Source organism: Tetrao urogallus (assembly GCF_951394365.1).
Source record: "Tetrao urogallus genome assembly, chromosome: 16".
Lineage (NCBI taxonomy): Eukaryota > Metazoa > Chordata > Aves > Galliformes > Phasianidae > Tetrao > Tetrao urogallus.
The window spans coordinates 666,533-689,590 of NC_136829.1; the positions used below are offsets into that span (position 1 = coordinate 666,533).

Genomic DNA, 23,058 nt, shown 5'->3' on the forward strand with positions numbered 1-23,058 from the left:
GTAGCAGTTCAATCCAAATAAGCACTTAGTTTAAGTGCACACATAAAAGCACACAGTATTGTAAAATGCACTGCTGCATTCCTCTATTTTTTTTTTTTTTTTACAGTTCATTGGATTGCATTTTAAAAGAGCTGCTGCTCAGAGCTGCCCGTCTTCTGAAGGAGGTGGTTGAACAGTGCAAAAGGAGACACCTTACTTATTGAAAGAAAGCTTCTGCTTGCAGCTGGGCTCTGAAGCTGTCATGTATTCATCCCTGCTTCTGTCATTCCAGCTTTGTTTCAGTGGAGTTAGATGAGGGGCAACCACATCACCATCCTGTCATTGAAAGTCAGAGAGCATTCATGACAACGCGTCCATTTTCACTCGCTGTGCAAAGCAGGGAAAAGCAGCTGCCAGACTGAGCACCGATAAACACAGCGCTGCACAGCAGCGAGCGTGGAGAACTGCACTGCAGAGATGGAAACTGCTGCCAGTAAGTGGTAGAAACGGGTGGGGAGGAACAATTCCCCACTTATGGGAGAAACCTTCACTGCTCGTATTTAACCTCTTCCTGAATTGACAGCAGCAAACTCAGGAAGCTCAAGAGGCTTCTATTATGGACACTGGTACACAGCTTGGAAACATTACTGTAAGTTTCTATAACATTACTCTAAGTCTTTGCTCTGAACTCCCCAGCCTCACATTAAAAGCTTAGGAAAAAAAAAAAGCTTATAAAAGCTTTGCTTAGCACCTACCAAGCACAGTTGCACCTCGCCACCTTAGGGTGCATCCCATACAGTCACTGCTGTGGCCTGGGCTCTGTGCTCACACTTGTCACACACGTATGTTAATCTCATGATCAAACACTGCAAGGGCAGGGCAAGCAGAAATAAGCTGGGACTGCCATGGTGCAGTCAGACACCCCTGACCTGCTGTGCTCTGCAGGCTGTGAAGGCAGCCTGCTATGTGACCCCTTTGTAAAATGCCCTCCAGAAAGTAACTGCTCTCACAAGATGGATGCAGGCTGTATCATGCATGAACGAACCCTGAAACAAAATTGCTCATGCCTCTAGTTGCTGCTCCAGCACAGGAGAACACCGATCTACAGCCTGATCTTCCATTTTAGAGAACAGAGGTCTTTCCTTGAATGGCATTTGCAGGTGTATCTAGGAAAGATGCAGGCTCAGGGCTGTTAGCATATGCAATGAAAAGGAGAAACGCGAGGTTCACGGAACAAAGTGTTTATGCTGCACTTTTGAAGCAACTTGCAGATTTTACTTTGAGATTTGATCCCAGACAAAGGAAAATACCTGAAAAAAAGAAAACCAAACAAACATGGAAAGAAAGAAAGGCTGTTCCTTCCCACGATGTGACAATTAGACAAAAGCCAGCGTGAATAATTGGGAGAGAAACTCAGCAATGGATTTGCCAGCTCATCTACTAATCCTGTTCAGGCTTCCAGCCTGACCCCACACACACAGTGCAATGGCTCCATTACATATTCCAGTGAAAAAAACACGCTTCATAATGTCATAACTGCTTCCTTACAACGAAGGATAATGCTGGAAGCATCAACACAATCACTTTATTAGAAAAAGACATCCACCTTTCTGCAAAGGAGACACAGTGGGGAAGCTACATCATGAATCACTAGTTTACAGTCAGAGTTGTTACAGGCTTTTCCATCACTTTTGGCAGGAGGAACACAAGGCAAGGCATATGGACCCAGGTTCTGCTTTAGGTTTTCCCTTTTCATTGCCATGGCAGCTCTGACACCATCCCCAGAGCAGAACAAAACTTAGGTGAGCTGTAACCTTAGGTGAGATGCCTTCCCTCCTGCCTCACAGCTGCAAACTTGTACGTCTGAGACGTGGCAGGAAAGGGGCACAGCACAGGTGAGGCCTTCCAAGCACTCAGCCTGCACATTGGTCGCCTTAAGAGTGGAGGCTTGCAGTCCTGTTGCCCTGGGGATTTTGCCCTCCCAGGCTCAACAGACTGACCGTGGATATCCAGTGGGAGCAGTGCTGGAACAGCTGGTGAGCAGGGCAGAAAAAGAGGCAAAGCAATAGGCAGCACCAACCTGATCACTTCTCAGGATCTTTCAATCCCTGTGGCACTGTAAGCCTTTGTATGAGGAAACCTGCATCAGTGAGTGTCTGCCACCAGCTATTTTTAACTAAACGTGACTTTTCCAAGCACTTGAATTAAATCAGTGAAAATCTGTCAGCGCTTCAGTGAAACCAGAGTATGACCAGATGTGGACTACAAGCAAAACAGAAACAGGAATACTGGAAGCAGCTCTGCCCCACAGACAAGGCCTGAGTCCCAATATTTTTAATGCAAAAATTTCTAGAAACTAATACCTAAATTAGTTACCTGTGGTTTGGTGAAATCCCTCTTTATACACCACTGAACAAAATACTGCTTTGCAGCTGAAACAATAACTGGATCCTGATGCTTGCAGTAAACCCGGATAACCTGCTCTGAAAAGGTCCCTGGTAAAAGCCTTGAAACCTTTGGAATAAAACAAACAAACAAACAAGCTTTAGTCCTTTTAATTCAGAGTCCCTGGAACTCATTCTCAAAACAAAGAGAGCAACAAGAACCATCTCCCTGTAATCCTTGAGTTTTACCCAAAAACTGTATTTTCGTCAGAAGAAGTTAAAGGCCGTTCATACGTAAAGGCCATCAGGACTTCACACAGAACCAACCACAGGATCACCAAGGTTGGAAAAGACCTCTGAGAGCATCCATGCAGAAGGACACCGATTCCACCACCCTCATGCACAAACACGGCACGAAGCACCAGGAAGCACTGCGATGGCTCCCACTGCCAGCCGTGAAGCTGAGGAGGATAAAGGACTACCTGTTCTTTACTGATCTTGATGGCCTTGGAAGGATCAGCCTTGCAGTAGAAGAGGACATTATCAATGGGGTTCTGATCCTTCATTCCATAATCCATATTAACAACCTTGCGTGCAGAACAAATAAAAAGGACATTTGTTAATGTTAGTCATTCATCTTCTGACAATAAATACAAGCAGATGTGCGCAATACTTCTGTAAATGAGAGTAGTCAAATAAAAGAGTAATTAACAACTGATTACTTATTACACTTAATGAAGTTTAAATAACAGTGTCAGCATCTGTTTGGTAAACCATCATTTGTGCGGCCAGAGAGCAGCGCCCACCTCCCCACACCTTCAGCCCTGGGACAACGCAGAGCAACGTCTGCGTGCAGCTGAGCAGGATAAGAGCTGCTTGCTCTGGAAGGATAGTTACATCAACTATGAAGTCTCCAGCTGTCAGCTCCACGTTTGGAGGATCCTTTTCTGGCTTGGAGTTAGCAATGTCACCTGCCAGGTCATCATATTCATCCTGAAAAAGAAAACAGCTCTCACTGCATTTTTCAATCATCAGGTCAAGCCCTACAGACTTCCTACAGCAATCTGGCTGTGAGAACCCTCGTACACCTTAAACAGCCAGAGTCCTGCTGTTAGATTTCAGAAAGAAAACAAGAACAACCTTAACAAACCACAAAGATCCAAAGAACTTGGCTGCAGGAAGCAAGGAAAGCCCTTCCAGGATATTTCATGAGCACAGAAATTTTAACGAGCAAAGAACAAACTTCCAAGCAAGTTGTTTGCTGGCACAACCGCATTATGCAGTTAAGTTCCCCAAAGCTAAATACTAAATATCTTTACTCAACTTTTTTTTTTTTTTTAATTGACAGCTGCAGGATGTCACCCTCTAGTAGTTTTTGTACTAGAAAAACACTAAGACAGACAGACAGGATCAGTAACATCATTGACCACTACAGAGAAGCAGACAAAACAACCTCCTCAAGGAGCTTCAGAGGGGATTGCTCCCACCTCCAAAGCAGAAATCCACAAAGGGCCTCGTCTGGTGAGAGCATTCCCTGCCAAAGGCTGGGCTAATGCTGAGTGTACACGGTGTGGTGGAGAAAACTCTTATTTATGGAAAGGTGTATGCTGCCTTTAAAGGGCTGGGCAGGAGAGAGAACATTGCCTGCTTAGGGATGGCCAGTGCAAGATGCAAGATTTGATGAAGGATTTCCTGGGAGCACCTAAGACTCCAGAGAGAAAAGCTTTGAGCACAGAGCAGACAGGTCCAGAGGGAAAGGAATTTGGCCAGCAGCAGATTTGTCCATTGCAAGACAGAGGGACTGCTGAGAGGGATCTCCACGAGCTGTATGTTCAGCCTGCAGTGACTCCAGGAGCCCAGGGAAAGTTTAGGTTTATACTGAGAGCAAGTCCTCCTCACCAACCTCTTGAGTGACCCCCACGTGGTGCAGACCAGCGGGGTACCCAGCTGGGTACAGTGAGGGCATGTCTGTACATAAAACTCTTCCCAGTTTTCTGTAAAATATTCCATAACAACACAAAGACAAGGATGGGTGGGAGAGAACTTCTGAGCCCATTGGGCAGCTGATGTCATCCACCTGGACTTCCACAAGATCTTTGACACGGTCCTGCAGCACGGCCTTATCTCCAAATGGGACAGAAATGGACTTGAAGGCTGGACTATTTGGTGACAAAGAATTGGTTGGATGGTCACAGACAAAGGGTTCAATGGCTCGATATCCAAGTGGAGACAAATTACGAGTGGTGCCCTCCAACTTCAGACATTCCGTGATTCTATGATTTTTGGAGTATTGTTTAGGCTTCTCAAAAAAAAAAAAAAAAAACACAACCCCAAAAAAACCAATCACTATCAATAACAAAAAGAAAACAGGAAGAGGAAAAAAGGTAGTCAGCAACTCAGAGAACATGGTTAGAAGGACAGAATTCAGAATCTCTCGGTGACGGATATTACCTTTGGAATTTCGTTCACTTTCTCGGGTTGGGTCTCTCCTAAAAACTTGTACAGCTGACGCCGTTCTATCTTACGCAGAATTTCGCGTGCCTCACTCAGTTCTGGACGACTTGAGTGCAGAATTTCCAGGTAGATGTTATCTGCCAAAGTTGTAGTGATTTCAGTTAACTGTGTCAGAACCCATCGCGACAGCAAAACGCACATAAAGGGACAGAGGCTTAACTAACAAGAAAATCTAAAGGTTTGGGGAAAATGCACACTTTGGGGGAGTGGCTGAACACCGTAGGTCAGACAACTGAGAAGTTGCATTATGGTCTCAGATATTTCTTTTTGCTATGGCTTCAGAGCAGAAGGGTTACTTCTGGCTGTCCCCAAACCAAACGGATGCAGCTCACCTGTCACACAGCCAACACAGCTGCACTCTGTGCTTCTATCAACATTCCCCAGCCAGAAGCAGCCACAGCTTTGATGTGTGTTAGGTACAGCTCTGCAACACCCCCCTACCACAGCAAGAAGCCCCCCACAATGCCTAGGTAAGCTATGAACCACAATGACCAGAACACCTTTACCAAGGTTAATAGAAGCGTGAAACTCCCTCCAAGGAACAGCAGACTGTCTCTACAGCTTGAGAGATAACCCAGGGAAAACAGGAAAGCCATGAACACGTGTTGTGTAAAGTATTAGCAAAGAACTGCTTGCTGTGTCACCACTACAAAAATTAGGATTCACTGTCAAAATCAGAAGGCTACAAATTCAAAACCAAAAAGTGTTTCTCTTCACCCATCACGGAGAGAAGCTGGAGAACCTGCTGCTGCAGAATCCCACAAGAGGTTGAGCATCAGCAAAGATCCCAATGGCAGCTGCACAGTTCCACAGAGGCATCACTCACCACAGACTACTGAAAACAAGCCTACTGTCCTCACAGGCTGACACCACTGGACGCAGGAAAGGAAGTGTCTTGGTTTAGCATGAGAACACAGGTCCTTCCACCATTACATCTGATATTGACACACTCCCCTCATCCTTCTCCTTTCTGACCAATTCTCCCTCTGGATCAGGAACACCCCAGCACTGACACTCAGCTCCTCACTGCTGCTGACTGTAAGACGCAGGGGACAGACCGCCCTCCTTGCCGTGAGCTCACCAGATGTCACAGCTCAGCAACAACAGGATCCTGGTGCTCAGCTCCTGCACGGCTGCTCCTACAGACCACACAATCCCTGGGATAGGCTCCAACCCATGCAAAATTTAGTCTTAGTCTTAATCAAGCTGAACGTGACTACAGCAGATGAAGGGTCGCCAACAGAAGATCCTCAGCTTAACAGATTACAGCAAGCAGACCTTCTGCATCAATGCCTGCAGCACCTCGCCCATAGAAAGAATTCAAAGAAAGAATTGCTGAATCCCTCTGGTGGCCAGCCAAGGCTTGATGGTGGGCTCAGGAAAGTTGCTGTCCCACTCGGGAATGTTTTGGAAACTCTTGTGAGCAGCAGCTCCCAGGAACAGCAAGAGCTGCCAGCCTTTGGGAACACTGCAGCTTGTAAACACAACAGAAGAAAACAGAATACATGAAGAAATTAGCTTATTGGCTAAATACATAGAGCAGCAGTTCTGCAAGGATTGAAGCATCCTCTGCCCTGCAGCCACTCCAGCCACAAGCCCTCATTGCAGCACGGCTTGACATGCCCACCCTGGCCTCTGCTCCCATTGCTGCCACTCAAAGCCACCACTGAACACAGGAGTGCTGCTGTGCCTTGCAGAGAAGGCCAGGAGGGACAGGCAAAACCAAGACAAGAAGCAATGGAAAGACTGAACTACATGACAGAAAACACAACTCAAGTCAGTTTTTGGGAATTCAGTAATTTCTCCAAGTTCTTCCTCCTCACAGCGCTGACCCAGACCTTGGAGAAGTGGCTGCCAGCAGTCAGACTATTTGTCTAGGAAACAATCACAAGGCACTTCTCATTTGTTTCACTATGTAATCATACTGGAATTCTCCCACAGGTCTTTAAGTGGACTGCTGCTCTTGTATTTACCCTACAAGAACTATATTTACAAGATCTTGTCTAAGAAACTAGAAACTTCCAGGAATAAAATCATTTATGTACTGTTTTCTTCTGTTGCATTTGCAAGGATTGCAGTGCCTCAAGCAAATTAAATTAGATCTTATCAGAGTCCTTCAAAATCTGTCCCAGGGTTAGTTTCACACAACACACATGCAGTGCTCCTCTACCTGATGGAGTTAGGTGCAGTATTGCTCTGAGCTGACTCACACTCCATCTCTGACAAATACAACAAAACCAGGGCACAGGTATGACTGCTTGGCCACACAGTAACTTGGCTTTGAATGCAAGCAGAAAACCAGTTCCTCCCTCTCCATAAAATTAATTTAAACTAGAATGTTTTCCTCTCCCAGTAAGATGTGAAAGCACAAAGATGCTCCAGGTCTAAACCACCACCTGTGCACAAAAGCAGTACTTGAAGAGTCCCAGTCGTGGGCAAGCATCTGCTGTGCCAACAGCTGTACAAACAAAAAAAAAAGGAGTCCTTTCTAAGAGGCACTCATGCTGTTGCACTTTAAAAGGAATTCTGAGAGCTCATACCAGTTAGCTTCGTGTAGGCTTCCATGTCCTCCATTGCTGTAGAGATCTGGTACAATTTTCCTTTAGAGCCTTCTATTTGAAAAAAACTGTCTGCTTTCTGAAAGGCTTCCGTAATCCTAGATGCAAGCAGAAGAGAGAATTAAAAGAGTCAAAAAATAAACACTTTAGTTACATTATAAAGACAAATTAAATTGTGTCCTAAACATGCAGCACAGCTGCACTGCAGTACATCCCATCTCAGTGCTGTCATTTCACATTTGAACAGAGCCTTTTCCTTTTAGGTTCAGATCAGACCTTAACTTTACTTCAAGAAAGGTGGAAGTCTGCTTTGTTCTGCTTTGGACTATGGGTTTAACAGTGCTCAGATGGCTGCAGGACCCCGCAAGACACTGTCACAATGCAATGACACCCTCAGAAGACCACATCCTCTTACACACTCAGATAACTGAGTGAACACCAAACTTTGTAAAGTTAAAGCATCAGATATGTGCAAAATCTTTTTCTAGTGGAAAAAAGATTTTCTAAGGACGAGTTCATCCAAAGCCCCCAGTACTTCTTGTACCACGCAATCCTCTGTGTTGCTCTTTCAAAACACAGCAGAGTTACTGGGCAGACAAGATCCGTACTAAAAAACATTTGGGGATACTTCTGAATAAAAGTAAACAGAATGGTGTTACCAGGAAACTCCTGCAGGTATCAAGAGGAGAACTATAAACATCGGGAGGCAACCAAGCTGGTCCTGAACTATTCCTGTTGCAGTTTTACAGAGCCTCAGCCATGCCATGCCTGCTCATTGCTTCCACATATGAGTTACCTTGCTCCACTAAGCGCTCAGTTTGAGCCAAGCTGTCTCTAACTTGCAGATAAAGATTCAGCTCCTGTTGTCAGCAGTTACAACAGCATAACAATGTCCCAGTCCAGAGCTCCTTCAGGGCTTTTGTAATCTGTTTCTAATTGGATTTAACATGGAAAGATGCAGCTGTCTGTCCCCTCCACTTTTTTATTTTTTGTTTTTTGTTTTTCATAGCCCCTCCAGCTCCAGGCTGGCTGCTCCCCAGCTCAGGCTGCCCAGTGCCCAGCCACAGCCTTGGGCACCTGCAGGGATGGGGCACCCACAGCTCTGGGCAGCAGTGCTGGGGCTGCATTGCCTCTGCATAAAGAATTTCTTCCAAGCATCTAAATCTGCCTCTTTCAGCTTAAAGCTGTCACCCCCTGTCCCATCACAACACTCCCTGATGAAGAGTTCCCTCTCCAGCCTCCCTGGGGACCCATCTAGCTATTGGGAGGCCACAGTGAGGTCTCACAGAGCTTTCTCTTTCTTGAAAGCACCAGCCCAGGTCCCACAGAGGTGCTGCACAGTCTGAGCATCCTCATGGCCCTCCGCCGCACTCACTCCAGCAGGCCCATATTTCAAACCTCTAAAACATGCAGCATTTGGTTACATAGCCAAGCGGCTCTCACTGCATGTCAAAGCTCATTGATTTGGTGAAGATTCCAAATGGACTTACAATTCCAAATAAAAATAAAATAAAATAAATGATGTGCGAGACAAAGGAACTGTAATACTTGCATTATTTCAATGATGTTGCCAATCTTATGCTGGTACGCTCGCCGGTGCAGGCAATTCCGAGTGTGGAACATATCGTACAAATTCCCAACTTCCTGAACCAAAAACAACCAAACAACACAATCATTTGCTTCCTCGCTCCTCAGACACGCTGCTGACGCTCCCAGCTCACACACACCGCTTACCTTATCACGGGCACAGATATGCTTCTGGTTTCCCGCTTCGCAAACTCGAGTGAATTTAATTAAGCGCCTATAATCAAAATTATTCTGGATCCCTAGGTGGTGGCAATCCCTGAAAATATTCCACAGCGAGTGCTTAACAGTGAGGTCAGAGATGCGAGTAAAGCAGTGCTGTTTCAGTAGGGACTGAACAAAAGCAGAAGCTGTAGGATCTGTACCTTGCAAAATAATCCCATTTGTCCACATCAATGCCGTTCTTCTTGTTTGCTACTATCTCATATAGGAAACTCTTCTCCTTTGGTCGTCCTCGGTAGGGCCACTAATGACAGAGGAGCCAAGAAGGAAAATCAGGAACATTGAGAAATGTAACGATGCAAGCAATGGTAAGAGGGTTGCTCCGAAAGTAATGCCTCCTATTCTGTTGTGCTGGCCCACAGCGTCAGAGACAGATGGCACAGTGAGGGGTGGGCAGTGCAGTTCAGCACAGGCAACGACGACAGTGGGTCACCTCTGCTGCTGCAAATCTGTACAAGTGCAGAATGCAGCTCCTACTCATCGCTGCTGGAAATACACAGCTAGTGGTGCTGAGTGTGTAGAGAAACAGTGTTTTGTAGCTGAAAATCTGCTCTGTCAAACGGTATTATTGTGCTCTCTGTATCCGTTGTGGTTTTCACAGAAATTGGAGGCATTACTTTTGGAGCACCCCATGCAGAATAATTTTTGAGGCACTTTGACTTTGCCTATGATAAAAATCTCACACCGTGGTGACAAAGAACACAGAGACAACCGAAGAGATTCAAAAGCTGCACTGTGCATTACAAGCCCAGAGCTTGTAGGACTTCAGCAGGTGACTTCCCAGAACACCAGAAAGAACAAAATCCACACACACTAGGAGCATTTAATTCCCCATTCTATCAAAGTAATGCACACAGCTTTGAAGTGCAAACAACCTGAAGCAACGAGCAGAGGAAGACACTGCCATTATTTAACCCCGAGGGGAAGGAATTAAACCCACATGCCACTCCCTTGCAGTTTTCTGCCATCAGCTCTACAGCATTACAGTGTACTTGTAAACCAACTGTTCAGGTATGTTAAACAATGACTGCTCAAAGAGCTGACTTGAACTCTTAACCCGCAACTGAGGAGTGACTCAGTCACAAGGCAAACAGCAAATCAAGGCCAGAACTTAAACTACAAATTGCATGTGAACTTCTCTTAAACATTTAATGATTCTTCAGTTAAATAAACATTGCCTCGAAATTCTGGGGGGAAAACGACTTAAGATGTATGGTTCAAATGTTGACATTAGCATTACAGAAGTATTAACATGGATACAAAGGAGAAGGGAAATGTGCATGAACAGTGGGAGGAGAGCACATCAAGATAAAACCATCCCATCTGACAACAAAGAGCTGTTACAGGGACAACAATCAGGAGCAGAGGTGACAGCAGTAAGATGGAAGGTGCTGTTTATGCCGGGACCAGGACTGCGAGGTGACAGCATCACAGCACAGGTGCTCATCAGCAGAAGAGTCCCTGCTCTGCTAAAACCAGCTCAACACAGATGACTGCAGGCAGAAGATGGGGCAGATGTCAAGAACGTTGGCAGCTATCACATACAATGCTGCTTTTCCTGGTATGCTGCTGGAAAACAGGCACCAACTCGGCCTAAGATCATCAGAAGCAGCAGGCAGCAAGACTTTGTTCAAATAACTGCAAATGGGTAAAATTTCCCTCCTGCCTTCCCAAAGATCTCGTACTGAGCTGCTCTGCCGAGTTCTCTACGTTCTGTCATCAGAGGGCTACAGTATATGTGGTAGCACTAGATGCTAACAGAACAGAAAATAATGGATAAGTGCTAACATTTATGGGTGACTTGTTTGGGACAACATGCAAACTTTGATTAGGACCAGACTGTCATAACAGATCTCCTACAGATGGAGTAGTAAGTGGACAGATGAGAAGACATGAGCAAGAAAAAGAGGGAGGACTTGATTCTTTCATAGAGTTGCAAACATTAATAATTATGATGTCTTCTTCCTTGCCTCTTGAAACAACGCATTTCTTATCCCTTCATCTCTGTTTGTGCCACTGGGATACATCCAAACGTTTTCTACAGCCATCAAAGCTGTTGAGGCTCTGGCACTCCTCATATTTGGGCCATGCTTTGTGGTGACTCACTGCCTCACCTCTGCCATCTGGCAGCTCTGGTACTGGCTTGTTAACATAAACCATCTCCTCATTTTCTTCACCTGGCCAATTAAAAACGCAATCTCCAAAACCAGTATAAAACGGAAGAGAGGGAAAATTATCTACTCTCTTATTAAAATTGACTCTCAGAAAAATTTAAGATGTTTGTTCAAACAACCACAGTCGCAGTCCAGCGACTCACCGATGCCTCACAAGTTGTCTCATCTATAGGCCCTCCTATCTGCTCCTTGATGAAGGCCATGTCTTCCTCCAGGATGAGACCATACGATTCCATGACTTCCTCCAGTTTGTTGGATGTGATCAGGTGCTCAAACATTTCAACAGAAGCAGTTTCATGCTGTGAAAAATTTAGAAAAAGATACCTAAACATTACATTACCGTGTCCAAGCGCCCTTCCTGAAGTGCCACAGCTCTCTCCTAACACAGCAGCACTGCCTGGTGTGCTGCCAGCAATGTGCAAGTGCAGCACCTGGCTCATTTTCTCATCATTTATATCTACCCAAACAGGAAACCACTCTGTGAGCAGCATCAAGAAACACTCTTAAAATGATGGGTACAGCTGTAGCGAGTTCAGAACCTGACCATGGGTACAGACAAGACCCAGCCATTTAATTTTCCAGTGTCATGCAATGAGATCTGCAAGAGGACACGCATACACGAGTATCTCAAAATATTACATAGAAGCTCAAGAGCACTTTCACTTTTGGGGAGATCTCAGAATTGTAGGGGTTGGAAGGCACCTCTGGAGCTCCTCCTCGTCAATCCCAACCCCTAAAGTAGGTTCCCTGGAGCAGGTTGCAAAAGAAAGTGTCCAGGTGGGTTTGGATGTCTCTAGAGGAGCCTCCAGCACTCTCTGCACAGCCTGTGCCAGGGCTCTGTAGCAAAGTTCTTCCACATATTTGTGTGAAACTTCCTATGCTCCAGTTTTTGGCCATTACTCCTTTTCCTATCACTACAAGCCACTGAAAAGAGTCTGGCCTCATCCAATTGCCTCCCACTCTTTACAGATTTATAACCATTGATCAGATCCCCCCTCAACCTTCTCTTCCCCAGGCTGAACAGCCCCAGGGCTCCCAGCCTTCCGTCACACAGGAGATGCTCCAGGCCCTCCATCATCTTTCTGGTCCTCCACTGGCTCTCTAGGAGATCCCTGTTATTTTTGAACTGGGGAGCCCAGAACTGGGCACAGTGCTCCAGATGTGGCCTCCCCAGGGCAGAGCACAGAGGGAGGACCACCTCCTTCCCCCTTCTGGCCAGGCTCTTTGTAATGTACCGCTGGCCTTCTTGGCCACCACGGCCCACTGCTGGCTCTGTTATCCACAGGACACCCGGGCCTCCTCTGCAGAGCTGCTCTCCAGCTGCTCAGCCCCAGCCTGCACTGGTACACGTGGTGATTCCTCTCCCAGTGCAGGATCCTACACCTGCCCTTGCAGAACCTCATCAGGTTCCTCCCTGCCCAACTCAGTCTGCCCAGCTCTCGCTGCATGGCAGCACGGCCTTCTGGTGCACCAGGCACTCCTCCCAGCTCTGTATCCCCAGCAGACTTGCTGAGGGTGGACTTTATGTCTTCATACAGGTCACTGATGAAGATGTTCAGCAAGACTGGATGCAGTACTGACCCCAGGGGAACACAGGTGACAAACATCTGCTGCCCCCACTTCTCCTCACACCTCTCTCCATTTCACTGGTGAGGCTGTGTCTGCTCACAGCAACACTAAGGGGGTAGAGATATTCTCCAGACATTTAAAGAGAACAAGAAAAATCATTATAAGGTATTGATACAACTTCAATTATGCCATCAAAATGATTCAGTAAGGCTAAATGATGACCACATGCTCACAAGTGCTGGCAATCTCGCTGATAAATTATTTTCCCTATAAAAATGTGAGTTTTTTCATTGCACTTTAGTACTGAAATGCTTACCTTCCAGTTCAAACCTTGACGAGCAAGTGGAATAAATCTTCCATCAAACATGTGTGAAAACGGCCCATGACCTTAAAAATAAAGATTACACAGGTTTAATTTCAGACACGGCTGTCAGAAGAAATACCTGGACCAAGCTAAAGATCTGGATTCTCTTCTATTTGACTTGATCTTAACATCACCCATGAGGAAAACGCAGCTACAGAACTCTAAAACACCATAAGAAAACAACACAAAAAAGCCTGTGAAAAGTGGCCCTGTACTCATCAAATGGACTTGCTCCACAGAGGTCTCCAACCAGACAGCTCCCACCCCACAGCATGGCCACGCACTGAGCATCTGAGAGAGCTCTCATTCTGATCTCACAGCAATCTCTTCCAGCAGGTCAGCTTTCAAAGAGCAACAAGCCACTTCAATTCTTGCTCACCCAAATCATGGCAAAGCCCAGCGATTTCCACGCAGAGGATGTCTCGCTGGGTTATACCCAGCTCCGGCTGCCGCTCCTTCAGTTCACGAACCAGACATCCTGCAAGGTAGCCCACTCTGTTGCAGAGAAAAACCCACAGGCACCAGAAGTGAATACAACAGTATTTTACTTTGAACAGGAAAAGAGCAGTTCACCTATTCTGTTTTGCTGCTTTAGGTCACAGTCTTCATCTAAAAGACAGTACACAACAGATACTCAAGCCCTAACCTGAAAGATAATCACAGGCAAATTATTTCCTGTCATAGAGCTCCAGTCAACAGTAACACATTTGAAAGGAGAAAGCATGAGACACTGTGCCCAAATTTGGAAAGAACAGCATCCTAATATGGCATTCTGCTAACTAAGCAGATCTTACATTCTCCTCCTTCCCGTAAATCAATGAGTTACCATCAATCTTTGGTTTAATTTCTAGTTTCAACTCTCTTCTCAATTAAAGGAAAGCTTCTGATTTTGAAATCCTCACAGACTTCTCCTTTCACGTAGCTAATACTGCTCACAAGCCTGCAGGAAAACAAACACCCTAGCAGATTCACGGAACCCTGCCCCATTACTCAACATGAGGCTGAGATGCATCAGCAGCTCCAGTATTTCATAATGGACAGACACCAAATAACATCACTGTGTAAGCGAGCTCACTGTATTATTGACAGCATGCATCCTGAAGCATCACAGCTTACAGACCACCCTCCTACTTCTAGTCAGAGCTCCACAGCAGCCACAAAAGCACTTTGTTCTTTCAAATTCCTATTTTAACAACAGCTTATCATGATTATTTCACTCCCTTTATCCATTTAACTTCAGGGACGCTGAATATCTTAAAGCAAGAGCAGGTTTTAGTAGAGGTACAAGTTTGCAGGGCCTGCCAGGAGTGAGCCCAGAGCACCGAGGGAGCTGAGGGGTGTTACTGTGGGACCCTCCAGCAATTTACCAAAGGCACTGGGGGTGTGAGGACTGTGGCCAAAGACAGCCAGCATCACCCACCCACCAGAAGGACATGAGGAAAGAGCCAGGGCCCTCCAGACCTGTCAGTCCAGGGAGAAGTGACGGAGAAGGCTGTCCTGGGGGATACGGAAGGCACTTAAAGAACAAAGCTGTATCAGGCACAGTCTGCAGGTGCTCATGAAGGGGAAGTCCTGCCTCGTATTTCTCCTATGTCTCCTATGTTTCTCCTATTCTCCTAGGTCTCCTATGAGAAGGTCACCTGCTTGGTGGATGAAGGGGAGGCAGTGGAGGCAGTTTCTCTGGATTTCAGTGAGGCCTTTGTTGCTGTCCCTCACGGCATCCTTTGACAGATTGTTCAGCTGTGTGACAAATGGCTCCGTGCTGCACTGGGTGATGAACTGGCTCTGTGGTAGAGCTTTGAGAGCCGTTGGCAATGGGGCTGCACCTGCCTGCGGTCACTAGTGCTGTACCCAGGGACAGGAACAGCACAGAGCTGTGCCAAGGTCAGAGCAGGCGCTAGGAAACATTCCCTTACCGTGAGGACAGTCAGCAGGCTCCTAGTGAGGTGGTGGATGGCCTGTGCCTGGCCGTGCTCAAGGGGAGTTTGGACAATCTTGTTACCTGCTTTAATTTTTGGTTAGCCCTGAGGTGGTCAGGCATTGGACCAGGTGGCCTTTGAAGGCCCCTTCCAACTCAGCTATGCTATTCTATCTTTTACTGGACACAACTTTACTGTCTGCTTTTATTTTTTTCCTACTCTACCAGTATACATGAAGTTCACCTCCTCTATTTTAACTCTGCAAAAACCTTCAAAATGAGTTGAGAATAACTGTCCTAAGTCTAGCTGTATGGATTAACAAGACTGCTTGGAAGAAAAATTTGCTGCTGCCACTGGAGTTTTCAAACTCCTGTTTGGAACATTTTGTTTATATTCCTTGTGTTTTTGTTTTTTTTTTCCAGGCTCATCAGATGCAGTCAATTCAAGCTCACCTCACTAATGTGGATCTTCTGCAACGGTCTTTTGCTTTCTGTTAGTTTCACAGTGGGCAGTAGCCAGCCGTGCTCTATTTGAGCACTACAAAAGCAACACAAGGCTGGCCAGATCACCTGAATGAAAACACTGACCAGTTTAACTTCTCTGCACCTCAAGATATACCTTCAAAACAAGCTTGAAGTTATCATTAATCAGCTTCTCTGTGGAGTGTGAATGATTTAGCAACACCCTGGAAATCCTTATGTCCACAATCTGTTTCTTTAACTTATAGTACTGCTAACAGCCTGACAACTTGACCCTGATTGCATAACTTCAAATGCAAATATTACAAGTAAAATCATCCATGCTGGGTAATCCAAGGGGATTACAGCTGCCTGACATATTCGTAACAGACTCAGCGCCCTTCGCTTTATGCTTTTAAACTCAAATTTTGACCAGGGAGAAAATCACTCACTGTCTCCAACTGGCATTATTCTCACCAGAAGGAAAAGAAGAAGGGAAAGTACTGATCCATCTTGCAGGTTTCTTTTTCTGTCTTTAGTAAACAAAGTCCACAATCACACACAGGAAGATTCAGGTGACAGAAAATGCCAGGACAGCAGCTGTCACCAAAACGCTGGCACTGCACATCTGTGGAACCAATCTCAGACATTCAAATGCAAAAGAGACATGCATACAAGGCTACACCACCTTACCCTAATGAGTGTTCAAAGCGGTTGTGGGAGGCTCCAGGAAAAACAAAGTAAGTGCCACCCAGTTGCTTAATGTATCGCAGGCGCTGAAACTGAGGCGTGTCAATGATGCGAACAAGAAGAGGGTGTATCTCGATGTGCCCATGGACTGGATCATTAAAAACCTACAAAAGCCAAACAATAATGCAATCAGTGTATATTTGACTTTGAAAGTTAACAGGGTTAAGGTAAAGGACATCGAGAAGGGTCAGGGATTTGGTGGGAGAGGCTGTATAAATGATTATTTGGTTTCAGCTTTAAAATTGGCATATTCTGTCTATCTTAATCAAGATTTGTCCTGGAGAATTGCTTAGGCATGGCAGCAGAGAAGACAGAGTTGTGCACTTCAGAGGGCAAGGCAATTCCAGACAGCTCTAGAAGCTCTACCTGTTCAATTCAATTCTTAACACTTGAGAACCACTGTCTTTATCAGTGACATCTGCTACTCCACTTAAAGGATACTGCAATGCATGTCAGAGATCACCGAATCAGAATGGCCTGGGTTGGAAGGGATCTTAAAGCCCATCTATTTCCAACCCATACCATTGGCAGGGAGACTTTCCACTAGATCAGGCTGCCTGGGGATCCAACCTGCCCATGAACACCGCCACAGCTTCTCTGGGTAACTTCTTCCAGCTCCTCCCTACCCTGAGTGAAAATTTCTTCCGAATATTTAACCTAGATCTCCCCTCTGTTAGTTCAAAGATGTTACTCCTCATCCTGTCACTACTCTCTCTCACAAAGGGTCCCTTCCCATCTCTCCAGTAGCTCCCTTTAAATACTGGAAGGCTACTGTAACATCTCCCCAGAGCCCTCTCTTCTCCGAGCGGATCACCCCCAGCTCCCTCAACCTGTCTCTACAGCAGAAGTCCTTTAGCCCTCTGAGCATCTCTGTATCTCCCTCTGCGCTCTCTCCAAAAGGTCCATATCCTGTGCTGGGGACCCAGGGCTGGATGCAGAGCTGCAGGTGTGGCCTCACAAAAGTGGAGGAGAGGGGGATAATCCCCTTCCTCGCCCTGCTGGCCACGCTTCTTTTGATGCAGCCCAGATGCAGCTGGCTTTCTGGACTGCAAAGGCAGACTGCTGGCCTTACTGAGCATCTCATCCACAGCAACGTCAAGCCCCCCTTACAGGAACAATCTTTGTACTCACTAAGTGCTTGGTATGACATTGCACGGCTTTTTTAAATCCAAAGTGAAAGATCAAAGAGTGGAAATGATAGTTCTAACCTTTTTCACAGAACAAAACCCAAAACCAAGACAACTGAAATCTGAAGTACTCCCTGATCAGCTTTGGGTACGCAGTTCAGAAGGCACCCACGTAACCACAGGCTTACTATGTAACTTACAGACTTACTATGGACGAGAAGCACACACATTTAATCCTTGCATCAAAACAGAAGATGAAGCCATTTCACAATTTAGTATCTCAGTAAAATGCTGAGGCAAATAAGGCCTTTCTGTCTTCTCTCTCCTCCCTGCCACCAAACTGGCAGGGCTGCAGCAGACATGCAGGCAACGGAGCCACGTGTGCTGACAGGCAGCCCGGGATCGGGTTAAATCAACAGACACCGCTGTGAGAAGCTGCTGGACATCACAAACAGCGGAAGGGAAAGGCCAGCTGTCAGCTGAGACCAGAGGCTGAAGTAGCAAAGCACAAAAAGCAGAGGCTCTACAGGACAGAAGATGTGAAAAGGGAGCTTCTCACATTTCAAACAGCAGCTCATTTCTTATCCAGTCTCCCACAGCCGCCAGGTGCCCACATCAAGCTCTGAACTGCTGATCTTAACAACTGTTCTGGTTAACGTGGTTTTCAGACCACCAGCTATTGAGAAGAAGGGCTTGGAGCTTGAAGCTCTGCAAGGGAAAAGCACAGTGGCAGCACCAGCTGCTGGGACTGAGCAGGAAGGAAAGGAAGGAGAGGAGAGAGACAGGGCTGCAGGTGCCAGCAAGGTGCTGTGAGCAGAGCCCACACAGCACTGCTGTTACCTTCATGATGTCCACTGTCTGCCTCAGCTGGTTCAGGCAGGCGAGCACTTTCAGTCTCTCATCTGGGAGGCTAGGAATAAGACAGCAATAACAAATTACTTGAAAGCAAAGTTCACTCCCTCACAATCTGCATATCTAGCAAATTACTTGTGCAAGTTTTCATTACTCTGATGTTCACTGATTCTTTTATAGAAATATTTCCATGGCTTTTTCAGAGAAATATTGAAAGCATTTGGTCCTCTACAGTCAAACAGAAGAGGAAAATCCCAAATACCTGCACAAGTGCACTGAGCTCCCAGTAGAGCTACTGTGCTGCAGCCACATGGCCTTAAAACAACTCTGGAGGGAGAGATAGCACACTTCCTTACGCCCACTTTTATTAACTGTCTGCAAACTTTTGTCCTTGAGCAAACTAGTTTCAGCCTCAGTACAACAGCAAACACCATGAGAACAGAATTTGGAACCTTTTACACTTCTCAGCAATTAACCGCTGCGAGTCCAGCTTTACACCAGTCTTTGAATTTAACAGAAATTAGTGCTATAAAATGTCAGCTATTAGCAGAGACAAACACTACTCAGTGCACTACATATTTTCAGCCAAATCATGCAATAATTCACAGTCCACAGAAATAGTAAATGTATGTGATGTCTGAGCTGCTGGTGGGCTTTTCTATCTTATCCAGTTCACCTTCCCCCAGCAGGAGGGGCCTCAAGCTGCAGTCTCTGCTCTGTCACTGCAAGTCCTCTGCTGCCTCTGCCTGCAAACGCAATGAGAAGCGTGGCAGTGCTGCTCAGCCTGCTGCATCACTTTGTTCTGCATCAGGGCAGTCAGAAATTCTCAGGTGCTTACAAGGGAGTTCCTGAACGAGCCCACTACTTACAGGGCAACAGAAAGCAGCTAAAGCGAAAACATGAGGTCCATTATATCTGCCTGTCCTTCTGTGCTGCGATAAGGTGACAAGCTTTCCTAAGAGCATTCAGGTAGAGCCATGTGAGAAGCTATTTGCTTCCAGCTACCTACATTCACTTCACTTCCGCAGAGATGATTTTTCTCCAGACTCTTCAAAGACACTGAATCACTTCCAGAGCAAAGCTGAGTAAGATTCCAGCAGACTTTAACCCCCCCCAACTTTACAACTCTACATCGGTAAAGAGATGGCACCCAAGTTACCAATTCCAGCACAGGTCTTGGTGGATATGACCTAAAAGCTCGCTAATAACAGAGATCAAACCTCACAAGCACGTTTTTGAAAGAGCTGCAACGTTGTGGAAAGCACAATTGCACCAGCAGCAGCCGTGACATCAGATAACAGTCGCTCTAAAGGACATCAGGGCCACACAAAGTCCACAAGGTTCCCGGTGCTCAGGGGAAGGCAAGGCAATGCAAAGCACACAGCGCTGAGCACAGCCAGCACCTCCCAGTGCAGAGCAGTTGGCTGCAAACACCTGCTTACACTTCTAAATGCCACAGAAACTTGGGAGCAAGGAGCAAGCTAACTGGAAAACAATCAGGTGTGCACAGAGGATGGCATGAGAGCACCCTGACAAACTACCAATGGCTGCAGCTATGGAAAGAGCAGAGAAAAAACCTATCTGTTCTGCTTACACTGCACCCACACAAACATGTCCACAAGAACATGGCTCAGTGTGCCTTTATGCTCCAGAAAGGCCCCTCAAGCAGAGCTGAACGGACAGGAGGCGATCCCAGGCAGCGCGGTGCTGCAGGCGACTGCTCTGACGGCGGCAGTCCCTGTCTGATGGGACACACACGAGGCTTTGCCCCACTTCCGGGAACACCAACAGCTTTGGGCTTGGTCTCCACCACATTACGGTCCTGGTACAACTGAGCACTCAAGCATTAAATCACAAAGAGCTCTTTGGTGTTCTTCAGAGAAAGACCACCAGACACTTACTTACCTTGTGTCGTCAGGATGAGGCTGCCTCACCAGATTACACACATGGAATCACAGCATTGCTCAGGTTGGAAATGACTTTAAAGATCATCAAGTCCAACCATAACCCAACAACACTACCCTAACTCTAACAACTCTCCACTAAATCATGTCCCTGAGCACCACATCCAAACGGTTTTTAAACACATCCAGGAATGGTGACTCAACCACCTCCCTGGGCAGCCTGTTCTAGTGCTTAACAACCCTTCCTTTTCCTGATATCCAACCTAAACCTCCCCCGGCACAACTTGAGGCCATTTCCCCTCATCCTGTCACCTGTTACCGTGAGAAGAGACCAGCCCCGCTCTGTTGCAATCACCTTTCAGGTACTGGAAGAGAGCAATAAGGTCTCCCCTCAGCCTCTTTTTCCCCAGACTGAACAGCCCCAGTTTCTTCAGTCTCTCCTTGTAGCCCTTCACCGGCCTTGTTGCCCTTCTTTGGACCTGCTCCAGCACCTCCATGTCTTTTCTGTATGGAGGTGTCCAAAACTGAACACAGTTCTCAAGGTGAGGCCTCACCAATGCTGAGTACAGGGCAGGATTACTTCTCTAGTCACCACGCCATTCATGATCCAAGCTAGGATGCCACTGGCATTCTTGGCCACCGGACACATTCCTCAAGCTGTCCTCAAAGTATCTGTCCTAGAGAAGGTGAAAGCTGCCCCTTCCCCACGCACTCCCTTTCCCCCACACCCTCCCTCCCATCACAGGCTGGAACACCAGAAGCCCGCAGCCCCCCACAGCCCTTTGAGACTGACCTGTTCCAGAGACATCAAGCAGACAGCCCCGCTCACCAATTATATTTCATGTGCACCACACCCTGTGTCACAACCCACAGCTCAAGCGTCTGGGATTCCCAGCTCTGCCCCCTGAATGCTGAGAAGAATGCGGAACTAGATGTGTGTACTCACTGCTGGGCTGACACAGAGCCCCACCACAACCAGAGGCGACTTTGCACACCCACAGGACTCACCCAGCCCAGAGAGGCCTGGAAGGAGCACACAGATGTTCCCCATGCCTGAGTACCCAGTGTGAGCTCTCGATGTGCAAACGTAAAAAGGTACTAAAAGCGACTGGCCTTAGGGGATAGTATACAGAGAAATCACATAGGTTGCTCAGGAAGTCATGCCTTCTATTTATTTCCATGGAAACTACAACAAAGACTGCAATAATGCTGTTGGATAGAGCAAATTCTCAGCTACTCATGCTGGGCATTTTCACCAGGGCGAACACATGAACAAGAGCCACACCTGAGCTTGTAGAAGTCTGGGCCATGGGAGATGATATACACTTATAGTCACCACTGCTGAAAAGCACTGCCCAGCCCTTGCTGTGCTGACATCCACTCTATAAAAGTTCAAAAGCATCAATGACTGCCACTTTTTTCTTTTTTGCATGGAGGAATTCAAACCCAGCTCTTCACTCCATATGCGCTCCCATGTCCAACACCATTCTGCCACAGAGGGACACCTCTGCTGCCATCTGTCCCGCAGCAAAATGGCATGGGGCGCCGGTGGGAAGGTTCAACCTCTGCTGCCATCTCACCGACGTCCACTCCTGGCACCGCGTGCCAACACCATAAAACAGGAGCGTTCCTTTCGGAGCAGCCCTCGCACTTCTCTGTTCGTTATTTCGGTGACAAAAACACCTCACGCATCAGAAACCCCACAGCCGCGTTCCTCGCGGTTCCAGCCCAAACCTCCCCTCCAAGAACAGCACCGTCCCGGCCGACGCCCGCCCCGCTCCGAGCCGCAGCTCCTCGACCCGCTCGCCGCCCCGGACCCCTCACCCCGCGTTGCTCCGCGCGGCGCCCAGCACAACTCCGCCAACAGCGCTGGGGAAGCACGTGAGGGGAGCCGAACGTTTGGAGAGCTCCGGAGGGCGGAACCAAAGCAAGCGGGGAAACTCGGCGCGGGCCGCGGGGACGGAGCGGCCCCGGGAGGGACGCAGCGGTGAGCGGGCTGAGCAGCACGGAGCACGGGGCAGCCCGGCACTGCGGCACGGCGAGCGCAGCCACCGATCCACGGCTCGGACGGAAGGGCCCCCGCCCTGCTGTGCCGGCTGCTCCCCGGCTCAGGCTGCCCGGCGCCCAGCCGCGGCCTCGGGCACCTGCAGGGACGGGGCACCCGCAGCTCTGGGCCGCAGTGCCGCACCGCCTCTGGGAACAGAACTCCCGTTCACACCTGACCTGAGCCTCCCCTTCTTCAGTTTAAAGCCGTTCCCGCCGCCCGCCCCGGCACTCACCAGACGCGGGTGATGCGCAGCGCGCAGGCGGGCAGGTCGAGCAGCATGGCCCCGGTGACGCCGCTCTCTGCGGGGACGAGCACACGGTGAGCGGCGCCGGACGCCCCCCGCCCGCTCACCCTCCCGCCCGGTCCCGTTACCTCGGAAGCGGCGCAGCAGGCCGGGCTCGCCCACGCCGCTACGCGAGAGGTGCCGGCAGAGCCGCTCCGTGTCCCACAGCCGCGGGTCGCCGTAGGCCGCGGTGCCGCCGGAGCTCTCGGCGAAGCCCTCGCGCCGCGCGCGCTTGGCGGGAGCCGCGGCCCAGCCCGCCGCCGGGCTGCCCATCGCGCGCTCCGCTCCGGCCCCGCCGCGGGGCTCTGGCGCCGCCGTGACGTCAGCGCGCGGCGCGGCCCCCCGATGCCGCGGCTCGTGGCTCTGCCCC

The 23,058-nt window shown here is 47.9% G+C and overlaps 1 protein-coding gene across 1 annotated transcript; it reads right to left on the minus strand.

Moving 5' to 3' along the window:
• Positions 1-192: 192 nt before the first annotated feature.
• SAMHD1 (SAM and HD domain containing deoxynucleoside triphosphate triphosphohydrolase 1) lies at positions 193-22,961 on the minus strand (the record flags this gene model as incomplete). The annotated part of the gene is made up of 16 exons (XM_079543442.1): positions 193-315; positions 2,356-2,493; positions 2,846-2,950; positions 3,261-3,356; positions 4,815-4,954; positions 7,418-7,533; positions 8,976-9,079; positions 9,170-9,278; positions 9,385-9,485; positions 11,559-11,714; positions 13,301-13,371; positions 13,728-13,843; positions 16,419-16,579; positions 18,443-18,512; positions 22,638-22,704; positions 22,778-22,961. The coding sequence occupies 16 exons, from the start codon at positions 22,959-22,961 to the stop codon at positions 193-195; spliced, it is 1,857 nt and encodes a 618-aa protein (XP_079399568.1).
• Positions 22,962-23,058: the final 97 nt, after the last annotated feature.